This window comes from Carassius auratus, chromosome 8 (assembly GCF_003368295.1).
Source record: "Carassius auratus strain Wakin chromosome 8, ASM336829v1, whole genome shotgun sequence".
NCBI classification, from domain to species: domain Eukaryota; kingdom Metazoa; phylum Chordata; class Actinopteri; order Cypriniformes; family Cyprinidae; genus Carassius; species Carassius auratus.
In genome coordinates, this window is record NC_039250.1 from 9,658,317 (window position 1) to 9,675,480 (window position 17,164).

Below are 17,164 nucleotides of genomic sequence, written 5' to 3' on the forward strand. Positions count from 1 at the left end.
AACATGCATTCATGTCACGTATGTGTGTGTGTGAACATGACAGTGCATTCTTGGTTATTTTTAATAATAATAATAATAATAATAATAGAATAACTTGTTTTTGTTGTTGTTATTGCACACACACATAAATGCCATCTCAACAATTTTCTAATGATTCTACATGCAGTTTTTTTACAGTCTTCATTTTCACTTACAGACTACCTTACTTATTGAAAGTAAATATTTGTTTAGAAAATTAATTTGTCACACTGCAGGGCTGTTTAACCTCAATTAAAAATGGTTGAAAACTTAAAAAGAACGGTGACTAGTTTCAGCACCTGAAATATAAATGTTCATATTTTTAGTACTTAATCTATTTTAGTTCTTATGTAAATATGTTATAAATAAGTTCTGATTACATCAATAATGTTAATACATACCAGCAAAATTATAATGGCCCTCAGTTTATGCTTGTGAATCTGAGGACGTGCAGTAGTGTGATGCAAACAGTTTGTTGACTCACTCTTTCTGCATGTTCATGTTCATCTTCATCCCACACTTTTACAGTAGGCTGCTAAACTGCTCTGATATCTCCATGGCAACCGTAGGCTGGCTAACTTTTAGTGTTTGCACCAGACTCTCTAAAGCAGCATTTGGCCATGTAAAGTCAAGTAAAAAATTAAAATCAGCACTTCTCTACTGCAGTTCTAGCCATGCATTTGCATTCATGCATTTAGCAGACACTTTTATCCAAAGCGACTTACATTGCATTCAGGCTAACAATTTTCTCCTAACATGTGTTCCCTGGGAATGTTGACTTAGTAAGGTAATGCATCATGAGACTCGTGCTCAGGTGATAGTGCCATGTGCGATTATGTCAACAGGATCAGTCATTTCGAAAACCTTTTCTAAGAGATTGGTCTTTATTAGAAGTGTCAATGTTTGCGGTCTCAGCATGTGATACGAGCCTCGTGATTCTGTGTGAATGAAGGCAGAGGTGGGATTGATAAGTGTTCAGCTTTACAGAAACAAGACAAAACAGGAACATTGTTTAAAGCATTTTATTGCGTTTTTGTTGGTTTTGTTTTGTACAAAACGATACAAAATTCGGTCACAACAGTCATAAATGTAGCTTCGAGTGAACTGCAGTCAACCACATGGTACAGTAAAGTGCTTTTTAAATTAATACCTGCTGCCCCAAATGAGACCCCATTTCAGATTTTCCCCAATTATTATTTTGGATAAAGTTTGGAATTTGGAAAGGGACAAACAGTGCGCTTAACAAGTGTCGCAGACAACACTCCAAAAACAATAGCCTTCAGACTAGAGGATTCACATTAGATTGTAAAGAAAAACAAAAACAATTGTGCACCTGAATACTTTTATCCCAGTAATCTTTGGGTTGGGGAAAAAGTCAAACAAAAGGAACTTCATATTTTAAGATACCGGTACTTGTTTGAAATGGCTAATAATAGGCTGCGTGAAACAGGAACATCGAATGAGAACTTTTTACAACCCCATCCTCCACCATTTTTTTTTTTTTTTTTTGAGAATCCAAGTCAGATCTGTTAATTCAAGGCAACCCATAACTATATTACGGGTAAAAGAGTGGTGAATCTGTTGTCAGAGGCACACAGGCTTTAGAGGACCAGCCAAGCGCCACAGACTCTTCAGAAAATACAAACCCAAACACTTGGGATATCTGCAATATACCAAAGCCAAGGAAAAGGATAAAATACTGAACGGAAACGGTACTTTCCAAGCCAAAGATTGCTTTAAATCTCAGCTTATGAAAGTGTTTGTTTGCCATTTGTACATCGTAGCAAAAGAAGTTTCCTGAACGAAACAGGAGGAAACCGCTGCACATACAATTCAAGTCTTACTATAAGACATAAAAATCCCACAAAGATGCATCCGTAAAAAGATTCTTAAAGAAAGACAAAAATCAATAAATGTTACAATCAGTGTCATAATAATCAGCATAATGGGCCCTTCAAAACCAAGGACTGCCATTAGGTTTCTCAAAGCATCTCAGAGCAACAGAATGGACACTCTGAAAACATTCAATAGGATCATATGCTTGGGTGATTTGAACTCCCATTTGTGACACTAATGCCTGCAGAATCTATAGAAGACTTGATCTGAATCCAGACGTCTGAAAAATGCTTTCTGCACCTCGGAGAGGGAATGATGGTCTGTGCTTAGCTCCGATTGGCATGAGAAAGGCTAAAGCCGATTCACCATCAGCACTACCAGACACGGCAGTGCATTCGATTTCAGAAACGAGCGCACTTTGGCAGATATTGTTCCGTCTTACTAAAAACGATCAAGCCACCAATGGTTTTTGAGAGAAAAGGGGAGTTTAAACAACCCTGAAGACATTTCCGATGCAAGAACAAAAACAGTAAAACATCAGGTCTGTACAGATTATAATGACTCCCTGTCTTTTTTCCTTCTTTCGTTTTAATCCTTCCTTTCTCCCCCTAACTCAAGTAACATTCAAATACACTTCTCGCTCATTACAGCATTTAAATCCACATTAATAATGTAACAAAACTATTTTAAAAAAAGGGAAAACGTTCCATCTGAACAACATAGAAAAAAAAATAAAGATAGAAAATAATATTCTTTCAATAAAAAGTTAAACAAAGCTCAACTAAGTTTGAAACATCAGTGTGGCACACTCTTGTATTGGAGTCAACTATTAACGTGTGTGTGTGTGTATATATGTATGTATGTATATATATAAAGTAAACTTTCTTAGACCATTTCACTCATACGGCTACATTTTCTTGGAAGACTTTTTTTTGCTTTTGTTTTTTTATTTTGTTTTTAATACTTTTGCTGGAATGCTTTTTCGATTTTTTTTATTTATTTATTTATTTTATTTTTTTATGTTACTTGAAAATAATCTCTCCCTCCCCTCTTAATATTTATATAGTTTGCTTTTTGGTGGCATCGACAATCTGATAGTTCGATATTTCCGTACCATAATCAACCCCCCTTAAATTGGGATAGTACTCTCTGATACCGACCATCGTCATTCATATAGTCACATTGGCAGACGTTTGCTTGTGCAACCATCTGGTCGCTTCCCAGCATGCACTCAATCCCAGTTGTGCTCTGAAATGTTTATAGGTCACTCTTATCGGTTATTGGTAAGATTTGGGTGAAATTTACAGGAAAACAGTTACAGTTTCCTAGACATAAGTTTGGAAGCATATGATGCTGCAATTCCAATTGAAGTCTTATGAAAACCTCATATACACCTTAAATCAAATGCATTTACCGGTTCCTCAACTAGGGGAACCCATGTCTCGAAAGCTGACTGCTGGGATAGTCTAGCTATGAGGACACACTCTGGAAGTGCTTGAGTAACAGAGAAAAAACAAACTATTCTTAATGGTCATGGGGATTTCTTGACGCAACTACAAGGCTGTGGGGGAAGGACAGTGATGCATTAAGTTAGGTGAGGCACTATTATCAGAGCTTCGCTCCACTTATACAAGATCTCTGCTAAAGTAATGTAAGTCATAATAGCCTTCATCAGGGTTGCATAAGCACATACCAATATCTTCAGTATCTGCTGAAGGGGAGGGGGATATATGCACATACACACATACAGGAAGAACATTCCTGAAACAAAACTAAAACGCAGTTGTATCTCTCACAGAGAAAATTCACAGTGGATCCAGTTGTAATGTGGAAGCAGCACAAAAAGAGGTTCAGGAAGTGGGGTGGGAGGTATTGGACCTTTGGTGTCCGAGCTGGTATTTTACGCTCTACCTTTATACAAATTTCAAAATGGCTTGTGTAACCCAATCTCGTTCCTGAACAGTGTCCAGTTCATTCGCCTTGAGCTCTCAAGGTAATTCCCATGCTGTCGAGAGCTGATCAAAGTGCTGTAGGAGTTTTTGCTCCAGTGCTTAAAGAGGCAAACTGGATTTCCAACAGGCACAAACTGAACCACTGTACAGGAAAGGACTGGGTCCCATTCAAGTGGGCAGAAGAAACGGAGAGAGATTTGCACAAAAGGTAGCAGATACTTTGTCCATTTGAAATTGGAAAATTGTTCACATGGAGCCCAGCTCAACCGATCAAGCACAGTCTCCCACAATTACCAGCGGTGCCAGGAGCTGCCTGAGCTCAGCGGCAGACACAGGCGCTCCTTTCAGCAGGCTACTCCTCTGTCTGCGCTTGGCCAGTTTGGAGTTGGAGGGAGGGGAGAGGCGCATGGACGTGGCACCGGCTGTAACGACCTGAGGGGAGTCCTGCAGCTGCTGTTCTTCTAGGTCGTCTTGCTCTGCTAATTGCCGGTTCATGGCAACAGCCTTGCCCGCAAAGAACGTCAGGTCTTTAGTGCTCCTATTCCTGTGAGCGTCGAAGGAAAGGACAAGGTTAGCTTGATGAGGAAGCTTCAAGCTACAGATACTAGCAGAAAAGCTGGAACAAACTCAGCTTACCTTTGCAGCAGGATAGAGGAAGGGAGACAGTCAAAGGCACTCTGGAGATAGAAAAACGACAGTTTAAAATAAAATCGTAATGATGCGCTTTAAAAGTTAGGAAAATTACACTTAGAAGTTTAGTTGAAACATTCAGTTCCTTACCCCTTGTACCCAGGGGTGCTGGAGAACCTGAGCAGCACTGAGACGTTTCTTGGCATCCCGCACAAGCAGTTTGGAAATGAGGTCTTTGGCACTGGAGGAAATATGAGCCCACTCTTTCTCTGGAAACTCATACTTGCCCTCCTGGATGCTTTCAAACAGGGTGTTCTAAGGAGAAAAAGCAAAGAAATAAGAGATGAGTTTTATTCAATGAGCAGCACATGAATATGATACTTTTGACGTAGGTTTACAACAGTGCAACAGGGTGTGTGATGTACCTGACACGCTTGACAAGGTTCTCCGTTCTCCCATCCACAGTCGCTTCCACATCGGCCCACGAAGGGAGGGTAACCACTCAGCATGATGTAAAGGATGACACCCAGGCTCCACAGATCACAGCGCTTATCATAGATGGTGGCCTCCTCGTTGAAGGCTTCCACAACTTCTGGCGCCATATATTCAGCAGATCCACACTAAGGTGAGAGAGGAAGAAAGAGAGGAAGAAGGGGTGAGAAGAAAGTAATCAACTGGCACCTGGGTCGTTTCAGTCACTGAACTGCCAGTCACATTGGATGTGCAAAAAAACAATAAAAGGTCTGTTGGTTATGTACAGCTGCATTTAAATTTCTATAGTTCTTCCCCCCTCACTTAAGATGTTCTAATTCATGTTCTTGCATTCAGCTGACAAATGTCATGTGCTCTGTGGGACCTCTAAGCATGTCTGAGACCGACAGCGTGAGAATCACATGGTAAACAGCAGACTGCGCCAAGCTGGAGTGGGGGGTTGATGACAGATTAACTAGCTGAATGCTGAAGTCTTCGGCCCCAGTTCTTGCTTAAGAAGAGCATTTGTGCTGCAGTCCAGATGGAAAATGCGACGGTGGCATACAGCCACTTAAATAAAGTAACCACTTAACGATTGTTATGTCATAGATGGAGGTGGGGTAGTGAGTCATGCTAGCACAGACTGCTTTGCTGGTTCGGGATCTGACCGCCTCTGCCTAGAACTAGGTCACGCATTGGGACAGAAAAAAAAAAGGATTGGGCGTCCCAAAAAACCCACATACCATGCTTTATTACATAACAGCAACACACACAAGAGTTTCAGCTGACATACCCACACATCATTGATGTAAAAGGATAGAACCTCTCTGAAGTAACATTTCAGTAGTTCAGCAGGACAAAGACCCTTCTGGAAGGATCTGGGTTTCTCTTAGTTTTTATCAATGGGCTGGGCCATCTTGCTGCATTAAGCCCCTTATAATTATGCAATCCAGACTGAGGTAGTGTTACAAAATAACTTGCTTTAGCGTTTTTTTTTTTCCATGGGATCACAAATCATACTTGCGATGTGCTGAATTCATACACTTCAGTTCGAATGCATCAAGGCCAAAATCTGAACCCTACATGAACTGCCCATATAACAACTTACAAAAATGTACACTCATAAATACGTTATCATACGAGGTTGAAGTTCAAAAGTGGGCATAAAAAAATAATGCTGAAACTCCAATGACGGGTATTATCAACCCCCCTCTGTATGTTTTTCACAGGTGTTAAAGTGCATCATGGTCCTGTTTTGTTTTGTGTCTCTGAGGTTATAGGAAGTGGTCGGTCGGTCGGTCTGCTCTGCTAGTCTCTTTTGTTATCCTCAACCCAGCTGCCGTTGTTGCTCCGCCTCCCTGCACTTATGTAATGCTATTTCGCAGTGCAGGAATCCGAGCGCAGACAAAAGCTTCCACTGTTGCACCCAACCCCCATCGACATGGCTGTTTTTGCTCAACGCTTTTCAACACCCTCACATTCAAGTGAACACTTCATAACCACCCCCACTCCTGAACAAAAGACTTTCAGAAAGAAAGTTCACCAATCCAGAGCTACATATACATTGCTACAGCATGTAACTGGTCAGTTGCGTACCCAACTGTATCCAATTTCTAGAAACCAGTGAAACGGAGCGACCTGTAATAAGGGCTTATGTTTAGCAGCAGTTACCATGCGTTATAAAATCTAAGTATATTCCCTCTGGCTTGCTTGTGAGTCTATCGCTGTCTTTGAGATAAGAGGGAGGGAAGGGGGTTTTAAATGATAGCTGCGCAGCAGAATTTCACTTTCGAGACAAACTTCAGCTGTAAGACTAGCATAGCATTGCATCAGTCATTTGCTGACACTAGCATCTAACACGTGCAGATTATATATGGGACTTTCCAAGGAAGGATAGACTGGCTTGAGCAGTCGCGCAGTCTGTTTGTTGTCATGTGTTTTTGTGGTTGGCAGTAAGGCATGCATCAGCTGTCACCTATACAAGTATGAATTTCCCCTGTGGTTATAGGTTAGCACACACCATAGAAGTACATGCAGTCCAAAACTGTTAAAAGAAAGCAAATTTCTACATGGTGCAGGAAGTACATGCACTTCTCAGAAATCATGACTTTCTTGAAGCATTTATAGTACGAGCACATTACATGCACCCACAAAAGCCTACGGTAAGCGTAAAGCGAAAGGAATAAAAAAAAAAAGTGTAACAGAGTAAGCAGCGAAGAAATCTAATGATAAACAAGAGTTAACCTCAAGCTAGCGGTGAAAAACTCTGATAAGATCCTTGGGATCCTGCCCAAGAAAAACATGTTGAGTGCATGACCAGAGTGCACTAGATGCTCCTCCCTCTTTCATCCTCCCTCTCACCAAACCAATCACAGAACAGTTGCTAGGTGTGGGGTGGTAACACTGACTGGAAGACTAATGCCCAGACAGGCTTGAGGAAATCCACAGAGACAAAAACAAATGAGAAATGGATTCTAAACTGTATTTAAGGGAGAAAGTACGACAGGAAATAGGAGCCAAAATGTTTGTTTGGGTTGAATTCTTTTCCTCCACATGCTTTCCATAAGTACACAAGGTATTGAGAAATTGGAACTATATAAACACTGGCTCAAAGTTTAAAAAGCACACAGAACTTTAAGATCAACATTCCATCTTTTCCTGACAAAGGGAGCTGCATTTCTGGAACACTGAATGAGTGCATGCTACTTGGGAAAGAAAAAGTAGCCAAGAACAAAAACATTCTAGCAAATCTGTATCTAGAAGCTTTAAGGACTAAAGCTGTGTGAGCAACTAGGAATTAATTGTTAAAGGTATAGTTGACCCCCCAAACATTTTACAATTCATGTTGTTCAAAACCTGTTTGACTGCTTTACATTTACACAAAATATGGTATTTTGAAGAATGATTTAACAGTTTTAACATTAATCTTTAATGTTAATAAAAGTTTAACACCACTGGATCTCACTGACTTACATTATGGACACAATGAACATGGACAGATTTTGTGTTTTGCAGAAGAAAGTCCCACAGGTTTGAGTAAATGACTAAATGTGATATACCTTTAAATACATCCAATGCATTAAATCAAACCCTCTCCCCTATGGTAGAATCACAAGAGACTGTTTGCCCATCAGCAAGCACAGGGCATAAAGACAAACTCCACATTGTTTACTGAATAGATACACCGGAAACCTTTCACCCTTTAACCATTCAGTCCACAAATAGTCTTTTCAACAAGCTGTTGGATCCAACTCGGGTTACCCTGAAAGCCCCATGCTAAGGATTTCTCACTGTCCACACTGCCATATCACCTGTTCTGGCCTGTCTTGTCCCATTTATTCAAAGCCACGAAGCTGAAGACAGATCTTTGTTTACACACACAATAACCTCAAGAGCTTTTAAAAATTTTGAAAGAAACAATATTGGTTTTAGTATTTAAGACTGTACGCCACAAAGTTCAATAACTCAATACTGCTTCTCCACTATCTCAAACCAGATTATGGCTTCTTTAAATTGGGGTCATAAAACAATTCCTTTATCATTGTTTTTAGAATGATTAAATCAGCCAATCAGAATGAGCTACACTACTGACACCACTCAACATCGACCAATCACATTAAAGCAGGTCCTCCTGATAAGAAACAACATTGACAATGTGTATATCTTATCCATAGACTTCAAAACAACAGGGTGGCGGCCGTTAACAGCTTACGTACGTTTCTCAGTCAAATGCAATGCTTGATTTAGGGTCACAAAGACACTTACTGGAGTTAGGAGTTCTGGAGTGGAGATGGGTGAACTGTCACTGTTAAGTTTAATTCCACTGCCAAGATCAAAATCGCATATCTTCACAGGCGAAATCTGCAAGAAAAACATCAACAGGAAATCAGATGAAAAACCTTTGCTCAGAAATGACTCCATCCACAACTGCGGAGCATGATCGAGCGTTTACAGTCTGCTTGGAAACCATAAATCATCCAATTAAAATTTGACCACAAATGCAAATTATAGTCTGAGTCTCTGAGTAGGCAAACATGCTGTCGTAAAAGACTCACCCTTTCCTCGCGTTCACACAAGATGTTTTCAGGCTTCAGGTCTCTGTGGGCCATTCCTACAAAAGGGCAAACACAAGTCATGCGTTAGTAGTGTGGTATTCAGGCTAAGTGAGGATTGTCGACCGGGGCAAAGATAGGCGAATGTTTCCAAAACAGCTTGTTGCTAAGTGCTTCTAAAATTAGTTTAGCATCTCTTCACCCAACAGTACTGAAAGGAATTGTAAGCCCACAACTTCACCTAGAAATCCAGTGCGCATCACTCAAGCTAGTCGATGAAACATGATCAACTCGATACAGTTTCCAACAACCCCCCATAACCTCCCCTTCCCCAACTGTCTCCAGAGAAAGCCATCCCCCATGTGTAACACCATCTTCTTATCTCCCTTTTACTGGCCTAAAGCACTCCTCCCAGTCTGTGTTCTCATACCTTTATTGTGAAGGAAGTCCAGTGCACTCGCAATGTCCTGCACCACAATGCTGGCTTCCTGCTCACTGAAGTATCTCCTCTTGTGAATGTGGGCCAAGACAGAGCCTTAAGATAAAATAGAATAAAAAAACAAACATTGTTACACATTCACACCAGAGCTCGTGATTTTCACATTCCAATGGAGGGGGTCTCAATTTAATTACTCATGGCTGGTCTTTGGGCCCAGAGGAGACTAGGTAGGGTTTCTCAAGAGTAACATAACACTACGGAAAACAGTCGTACCTCCTCTCAGCTTCTCAAACACAAGGTAAAACTTGTCCTCCTCCTCAAAGAACTCCACTAGCTCCAGAATATTTCTGTTGGGTGGACAAAAGACAACAATTTGAGTTAAAACCACATTGCCACATTAGAATGGATTTTTCATTGCCTGTGAAAATAATAAAGAACAGGTTACCTGTGCCCCTGACATTGGTACAGCATTTCCACCTCTCTGAAAACACGACTCCTGCTGTGTCCTGGCCTTTTCTCAATGATCTAAAAAAAAAAAAAAAAAGGCAGGTTAGGATCAAAGCCAAATGAGAAACAACATCCTAAGGTGACAACCGCCCCTTAATCTAAGAGACAATCTGATTATGAAATGCAAACACATAATTTGATTAAAATGTTTAGTGTTGATTTCACCTCCACTTTCACTGTATGGAGATAAAAAAATACATTTGTGTTCCACAGATGAATGAATGTCATAAGTTTAGAACACCATGAAGGGGAGTAAAAAATATTTTATTCTTGGATGAAATATCCCCCTATGATAATCCCGGAGTACAACAACCAAATGCACAAGCAAAAGTTACTGTTGACATTGAATCACATCCTCCCCCACGCGAGGCCCCTGTGTTTTCCTGACTCTGTGCGGCTCTTCCAGCTCCCTGGATTAGCAGTACTATTGAGAGCGTGCAGACGAGCACACAATGCATATCAGGGTTCAGAATGAGGCCTGCGGGCCAGCGCATTCCCAAAAACCCCCAGCGCTACTGCCACACGGCTGAGTCAGCAATCAATCCACTCAAAAGCCACACACACAAAAAAAAGGGTATTATAAATACTTGAGGAGACCTGAGGGATGTGGTGGCAGATTTCCCCTAGTTGCTGAAGTCTAAACATGTTATTTGCTGCACAGAAAAGAGTAAGTTGGCAAATACATTGCATGTTATACGATGCAAGTGCGAGTGCCCATAAATCTCCATGTTAGCTTTAGAAGGGGCCGTATAGAGTCTGACTGCTGTCTGTAAATCAGACCTGGCTTGTAAACACTACCCAGCTGAGGCAGCTACTGGGGTTGTTTTCATTCAGCCTTTCCTTTTGTTCAGACCGGGACGCCACAGATCTCTCCCCCACCCAGACACAAACTACACCAGAGACGAGGAGGGGGTTGGCAGGACATCTGGTGAGAGTTGTCTGAAACCCATCCCAGCATAAACTGACCTAATGTTTGTAATGATCCACCCCCCTCAGGGATTGAAACACATCCCTAAATCATTGTATGGTCTTTGTGTGGCTGGCCTCTACAACCACCTTATATTGAAATAAAATATGCTATATTATTTCTCTTTGGAAAAAACATCTGTTAAATACAAAAATGTAAATAAAAATAAAAAGAAAGATGATTTTTAAAGTTTGATCAAAAAAAATATTGAAATTAACAAAATAGTTATACTGTAAGAAAAACAAAACATGCAAAATCTCACAACACTTCCGCTTCCTCAAATCATTAAGTAAAAACAAAAACAGATTTCTGGCACACAATGTTCATTTCCTAATATTCTTTTGCTCTAGATACTGCAATGTGCGAGACAGACAAAAAAAAAAGAAAGAAAAGTAGATAAACACTTCAAGGATGTTACTCCACCTTAGCCCCCACTTTTCTTGAGGTTTGTTTTGGCAGACTTGCCAGTAAATTACGTCTCTGCCTCGGTACAATCTAGCAGCTAATTAGACTTCTGAACGGTAAGAGCATGTGACCGTTCCCGTCTCTAATTGGGTGGCCTTTGCACCGGTCTACCAAAAACAATAAAATATTTCCGCTTAGTCTGCTCTGTAACTTGTACAACTACAGTAGCACAACAGAGGGACCGTGTGATCAAATATCTGTGTGTGAACAACATCATCATTACTCGTTTAACAGAAAATGGCTACATGGGCAAGTGCAAATAATAAATACTATTCACAGATTTTTTTAAACCTGTTACATGATGAATGCGGTAATATCAAGATTTTCAAGTGTGCATCTCATAAGCATGGCCTGAGCGTGACCTCACCATCCACAGCTTGCAGGAATCTAGCATGCCCTCAGCAATCACATGCAACAGTGGCAGTCAGCACAAAACAACTACAGTCACGTCTGATCACCAAAGATGGAAATGTCATTCCTGTAACCCATTTGATTCCATTTCCAAGCGACTACTTCAAAGGGAAAGTACCTTCTAGCAATAACTCTTGAACGCCAAATCTGTCGGGACACTTCACATCCCAAATCTGTTTACAGAATGCAACTGCTATTTTAGGTTACACTGCATTGTCGCAGCTCAGGTTAGTTCAAATTTAACACATGTAATCTGCAAAGCATCTTACCTTCACAGCATATTCTTTGTGGGTGATTTGGTTGATGCAGGTCTGGACTCTGGCATAGGCCCCTTCACCCAGCACCTCATCTTGCAGTTTATATACATCTGAAATCAAAAAAAAAGTTTTATTACCCTACTGAACCTATTCTTCGGACTGGTCAAACTGTAAAAGTATACTTGATTAATTGCCCGGTGAAATTTTAACACCTTAGCCCGAGCAAAAATAGATGTTGCCCCATCAGATATGCACTTACCCTCAAACCGCCCTGAGAAGCTGTCTGTTGCCCTGCATCTCTTTTTCTTCTTGTTTCTCTTTTTGGCATCTGGGATGTCGATGGGCTGGCTGGATGGCATGTCTGTGTGTCAAAACAGAAAGAAAAAGAAAAGTCCAATTTAAAAAACCTGAACACCCACAGAGAACAGCTGAAAAAATAAGCAGATAGTATTCATGCCTTATCTTTAAAAGGTGAAATATGTAAACATTGGTCTAAGGCCACGAATCACAGGCAGAAATTGGTTTTTCTATAACGGTTAGATAAAAACAACAACAACAACTTACCAAGTCGGGCGGAACAATCAAAATTGAAGGCAGATTCAAGGAGATGGGATCCTGTTTTGGAAAATTCCTCTGATTCAAAGGGATTTTGGCCCTGGAAATTAAAATGTGTATATATTATTCAAGACTTCAACAGTGTTGCATATTTGTTGAATGTCCTGCTTATTCTTATTACTAGGCTTCTAATGAACAACTAAGAGACTCTTGGCATTCGGTTTAACATTTAATAAATGTCGTAAGACCTCTGATACCCTATGCAACAGAATAAGCCTGATCTCTTATAAACTCGTCCAACTTATAAATAAATGAAAACATTTGTGCCTATTATTTGAAGTGATCCGTCGCCTGATGCCAAAACAATTAAATATTCATTCATGCAACAGCAGTGGAAACAAGTGAAAACACACTCTCACCTTAAAAGAGCGATGGAATCCGGTTACTTCGGTGATCTTGTTTTGCACCATTTTGTTCTGATTTGTGGGACTGGTGGATGGCAGCAACAACGGTGGTCTTAGCTTTAGTGATAAAGTTCACTCAGCTAATCCAATGTCTAAGGAACCGTGGTGCTTTAAACGGGGTACCTGTGGGGTGGGGGGAGGAATAGTTTAGTTTCATAATAAATCTGGCCATCTATTTAATTACACAATAAGCACTATAACACCCAATTCTTACAATTAGTTTCTAATAACCAAATTCATACAAAGTGATATGTTTATTATTACCCGTATGAATGATCATCATTAAGATGTAGAATCACCATAAAAGTAGTCCAAACGACTGCATATATTACAGATGTGCTTTGCTTTAGCTTTGTGTGAGCATAGACCAAATATAATGTTCTACACCTCCAGTGAGCAAACATCTACAATAGAATCATTACGTCAACGAGTTGAACTCGAGAACCGGATCAGTCCGATTTATGAACGAATCATTTAGCGCAGCACAGAGCGGTGTTAAAAACAGGATCAAGAGAATCGATTCAAATGATTCATACGTCTATTTCTCATCCACACGCATTTATTTCAGTCCGGTATTTACACAATAACTATTGTGTGGCTCCAAAAAACCTGGAATAAAAAGATGAGTCGTTTGGACTACTGTAATGCCGATATAAGTTATTTTTATAGGCTTTAACGTTACATTTTCAGTCACCATTCACTGTAAATGAATACAAAGACTTTCCCCATTGTACCCACTGTCCATCCACAAAAATAAGAGTGCTTGTAACGACATGAGTTTAAGATAAAATGTCACAATTCTCAATTTTGGGTTAGCTAGCCCTTTAAATCATCACCTTAAACAGATAAATTAAGGTTACAGGCGCAGTAAACGCAAGTCACGTCACGAGCAGGGACATGCATTTACATGCCCCGGAGACTTGTGCCAAGAATAACTCCTGTAGAAAAACTCGCTATTTCTGTCCGTTATCTACTAAACTAAGCGACTAACAAGTTAATCACAAGCACTCGTGATGTTTAACAAATCACCACACCTGAATGAATACAATGAATGATTCAAAAACAAAATACAACGCAGCCGCTACAATGAACCCACCAGCATTTAAATCAGCGTGAAGAAACCCAAACCTCCGAAAGACATATGCTAGTACTAAATGAACTGACCTAAAATTAAGATCTAGACAGATCTGCCACAATTAATCAAATCCAACCGTTGCGCCGCAACCATGGTGTTTTTGTTCAGTCTGCTTGTCTGTCAAGCCCGATCTGTCAGCTGAATGTAAAGCACGTCCTTACCCCGCTGCTGTCTTTAAAGCTCCAGGCTTGACGCCGTTGTATGAGCCTCTGCTTCGGGAGCAGCAGATGGTGGCCGTGGGTGGTAGGGACTAAATGTGTGGAAGGTACAAGAAGACATACAGCGATCCTCAGTTTTATAATCTCACGCCCCTTTCTACCCACCTCCTTTCAGTTAGACCAGCCCCCTCGATCGTCTCTGTAAACCACACCTACCACACGACACTCCTCACCAACCCTGAGAGAGAGAAAGAGAGAGAGAGAGAGAGAGAGAGAGAGAGAGAGAGAGAGAGAGAGAGAGAGAGAGAGAGAGTGCGTGAGCGTGAGCGTGAGCGTGAGTGAGTGAGTCACGTGTGCTGGTGACGAATGTTGTGATTGAAGCTTGAGGTGAACAGAGGCGCTGCAGTGCTTCAGTTTATTTTTTTTTTATCTCTGAAAGTTTAACGAGCCTTTTAAAGTAGTACTTGTACAGTAATAACAATACTTTCAAAAGTTTTACGAAAACTCAAATGTCCATTAGCCAGACCGTACGTCTTGTGTAGCCTAGGCTATAGAACTAGCATTTATTCTGCCTTATGCAATATTCTGCAACTGACAAATTAACTGTCAAAACCCCCAAATGACTAAGCGTGAGTATTTAAACAGCTGGTAAGAACTGGCTTTCTATTAAGGAAATATCAAAGCAATAGCTAATTGTGATGACGTCAAATGTTCACTTCAAATGAATGATTAGATATTTTTATTTTATTTAGTGTAGTATTTACTTCAAACATATTGAATTAAACGTGGAAACTAAGCCAATGTGTTCATTTTTAAAATTACACATGCAAACTTACAGTTTCATAATGATGTATGAAGTTGGGACCTTCACCTGTGTGTGTGTATGTGTGTGTGTGTTTTAGCTAAAATATTTACTTGAAGTACTCCCTGAGATTTAAAGTTAATATTTCAGTAACATAACACACTCACATGTTCACAGTTTTTCTGATGCTGTTTGGTCAAGCCATGCAGATATATAGGCTTTACACACACACACACACACACACATTGCTTATTACAATTATTTATTAAAAATGAACATTTTATGATGCATTATCCACCACTAGAAAACAACATTTGTTACTCTATAAAACTATAAAACACAACTGTCTCATCTGAACTGTAACGTCAACATTCCTGTCCCTTAACAGGATGGATGGAAATGTTAGAATTCACAGGCATGCACACAATCATGACACCGGCACGTTTTACAAACATGTTGAGTCGGAGATAGTCGGTCAGGAGTATATCCTCACCCTGGTGTTAATGAAAGCTTTGATGATTTCGATCCTTTGAATGAGCCTAGTGAAATGACTGCCATTTGAGCCCTAGACATGGCAGCTTGGATACCCAAATCATTTTAGATTCCATACAGAGTACACCGTCACAGAAACATAGTGAAACTTTCTTATCCTAAACTCAGAAGGTTATGTCAATAGTAATATATCATGTTCTTCAGTGGCTCAGGCTTTATTTTCTCAGGTGGTCAAATCAGTCAAACGCCACTTAAAGCCATTTGGGTCCGAGGGACATCTTGTGACTTTCTCCTCCCTCCTGTCTATCTCTCTGGTTGGCCTCTCAGTGTGTTTTCGCCTATATTCAGCTTTGAAAACAGCCCCGACGATTACGCAAAGTTCAGAGCGAGGCATCAGAGGAAAGAAGCACATGATGAAATGCCAAGTTATGTTGAAAACAAGCCACGTGATAGAGGAGGGGCAGACGGTACTCTGGGTTAATAGAGTGGGGCCTTCGCAAAGGGGTATTTAACTCTCCATTGGGCAGGAATGCATAACAAGAGTCAATAACAGAAGCACACACATGTACATCTCAAAGAAGGTGGGATCTGATTGGTGAGGTTCTTTGTGTGTTTTAGAAAGAGTAATGTCTGGTTCTGTATCAAAGAACTAATCTGCATTTGTATGTACTGTGCAAGAAAATATGTGACATTTTTGTTGGAGAGTAAAATTGAGGAAAGTGGAGAAAGTTAGAAAGAGAGGTGTTTGTATGATGACAGTGGAGTGTGAAAGTGAGAGTGTGTGTGCATTGGAGAGTGAGAAAAAGACAGATAAGTGTGTGTGTGTGTGTGTGTGTGCTTGGACTGATCTCTTTGGGCACTCTGTAGTCCTCTTCCGTTACATCAATGGTGTGTAGGTTTTCCAAGGAGTCAGCTACATACACACGATGAAGATTTATTCACACTTCTGCTGTAGCACCTAAACGTTTCCTGGAACCAAAATCCAAGTGGCAGGCAAGCATGAAGAGCTAATGAAATCACAGTCATCGGACACATTAGACGCTGACAGCATAATACACATGAATATGATTAGTGTGATTAAATCCACACTACCTGTTTAACCTGAGAGTGTGAATTACATGGTATTTCAGTTTTGGTGCACCGAAATAAGGCATGCAATTAGCAAAGGTTTGGCTAATTAAAGAAACTAATACAGGAAACTAGTGAAATTGAAAAGATTAGTAGCAAAACCATAACTGTGTAGGAAAGCATGCATTTCCTCTTTAATCTTAAATGAAGAACTTTGTCCAGCCCTAAAATATTTTTTCTGATTAAGCAGTGTCCTGGGCCCCTATTGCGCAAGTGTGATTTTTTCAGTTTCTCCTAGAAATCTCCTAGAAACTGGAAATCCTCCAGGCACCAAACAATAATAAACCCAGAAATTTTAAAGTACTAGTGAAACAGATAGAAAAATAATCTGAGTTTACATAATAACAAGATGGTGACGTAAAAGACAGTTCAGGATCACACTGAACTATTTTTTAGATAAAGCATAGCCTACAGATACCCTATAA

At 40.3% G+C, this 17,164-nt stretch overlaps 1 protein-coding gene across 1 annotated transcript; it reads right to left on the reverse strand.

Annotated features, from left to right (window-relative positions):
• Nucleotides 1–1,024: 1,024 nt before the first annotated feature.
• Nucleotides 1,025–14,489, reverse strand: mknk2b (MAPK interacting serine/threonine kinase 2b). Its single transcript, XM_026269600.1, has 14 exons — nucleotides 14,321–14,489; nucleotides 12,980–13,147; nucleotides 12,570–12,660; nucleotides 12,265–12,366; nucleotides 12,018–12,115; nucleotides 9,844–9,923; nucleotides 9,672–9,745; nucleotides 9,390–9,494; nucleotides 8,963–9,018; nucleotides 8,673–8,768; nucleotides 4,862–5,056; nucleotides 4,587–4,751; nucleotides 4,443–4,483; nucleotides 1,025–4,350 (listed from the first exon to the last, which is right to left on the reverse strand). Exons 2-14 carry the CDS (start codon nucleotides 13,028–13,030, stop codon nucleotides 4,077–4,079), a joined length of 1,428 nt encoding a protein of 475 aa, XP_026125385.1. The 5' UTR covers nucleotides 13,031–13,147; nucleotides 14,321–14,489; the 3' UTR covers nucleotides 1,025–4,076.
• Between the last annotated feature and the right edge of the window lie 2,675 nt (nucleotides 14,490–17,164).

Bases quoted from the DNA above. Each gene is read 5' to 3' on its own strand.
- mknk2b (XM_026269600.1), bottom strand. From the start codon at position 13,030: ATGGTGCAAAACAAGATCACCGAAGTAACCGGATTCCATCGCTCTTTT. The intron at 8,769-8,962 runs GTGAGTCTTTTA...TTTTTCTTGCAG, and splicing joins TGTGTGAACGCGAGGAAAGG to ATTTCGCCTGTGAAGATATG. The intron at 4,351-4,442 runs GTAAGCTGAGTT...CGACGCTCACAG, and splicing joins TCCTCTATCCTGCTGCAAAG to GAATAGGAGCACTAAAGACC.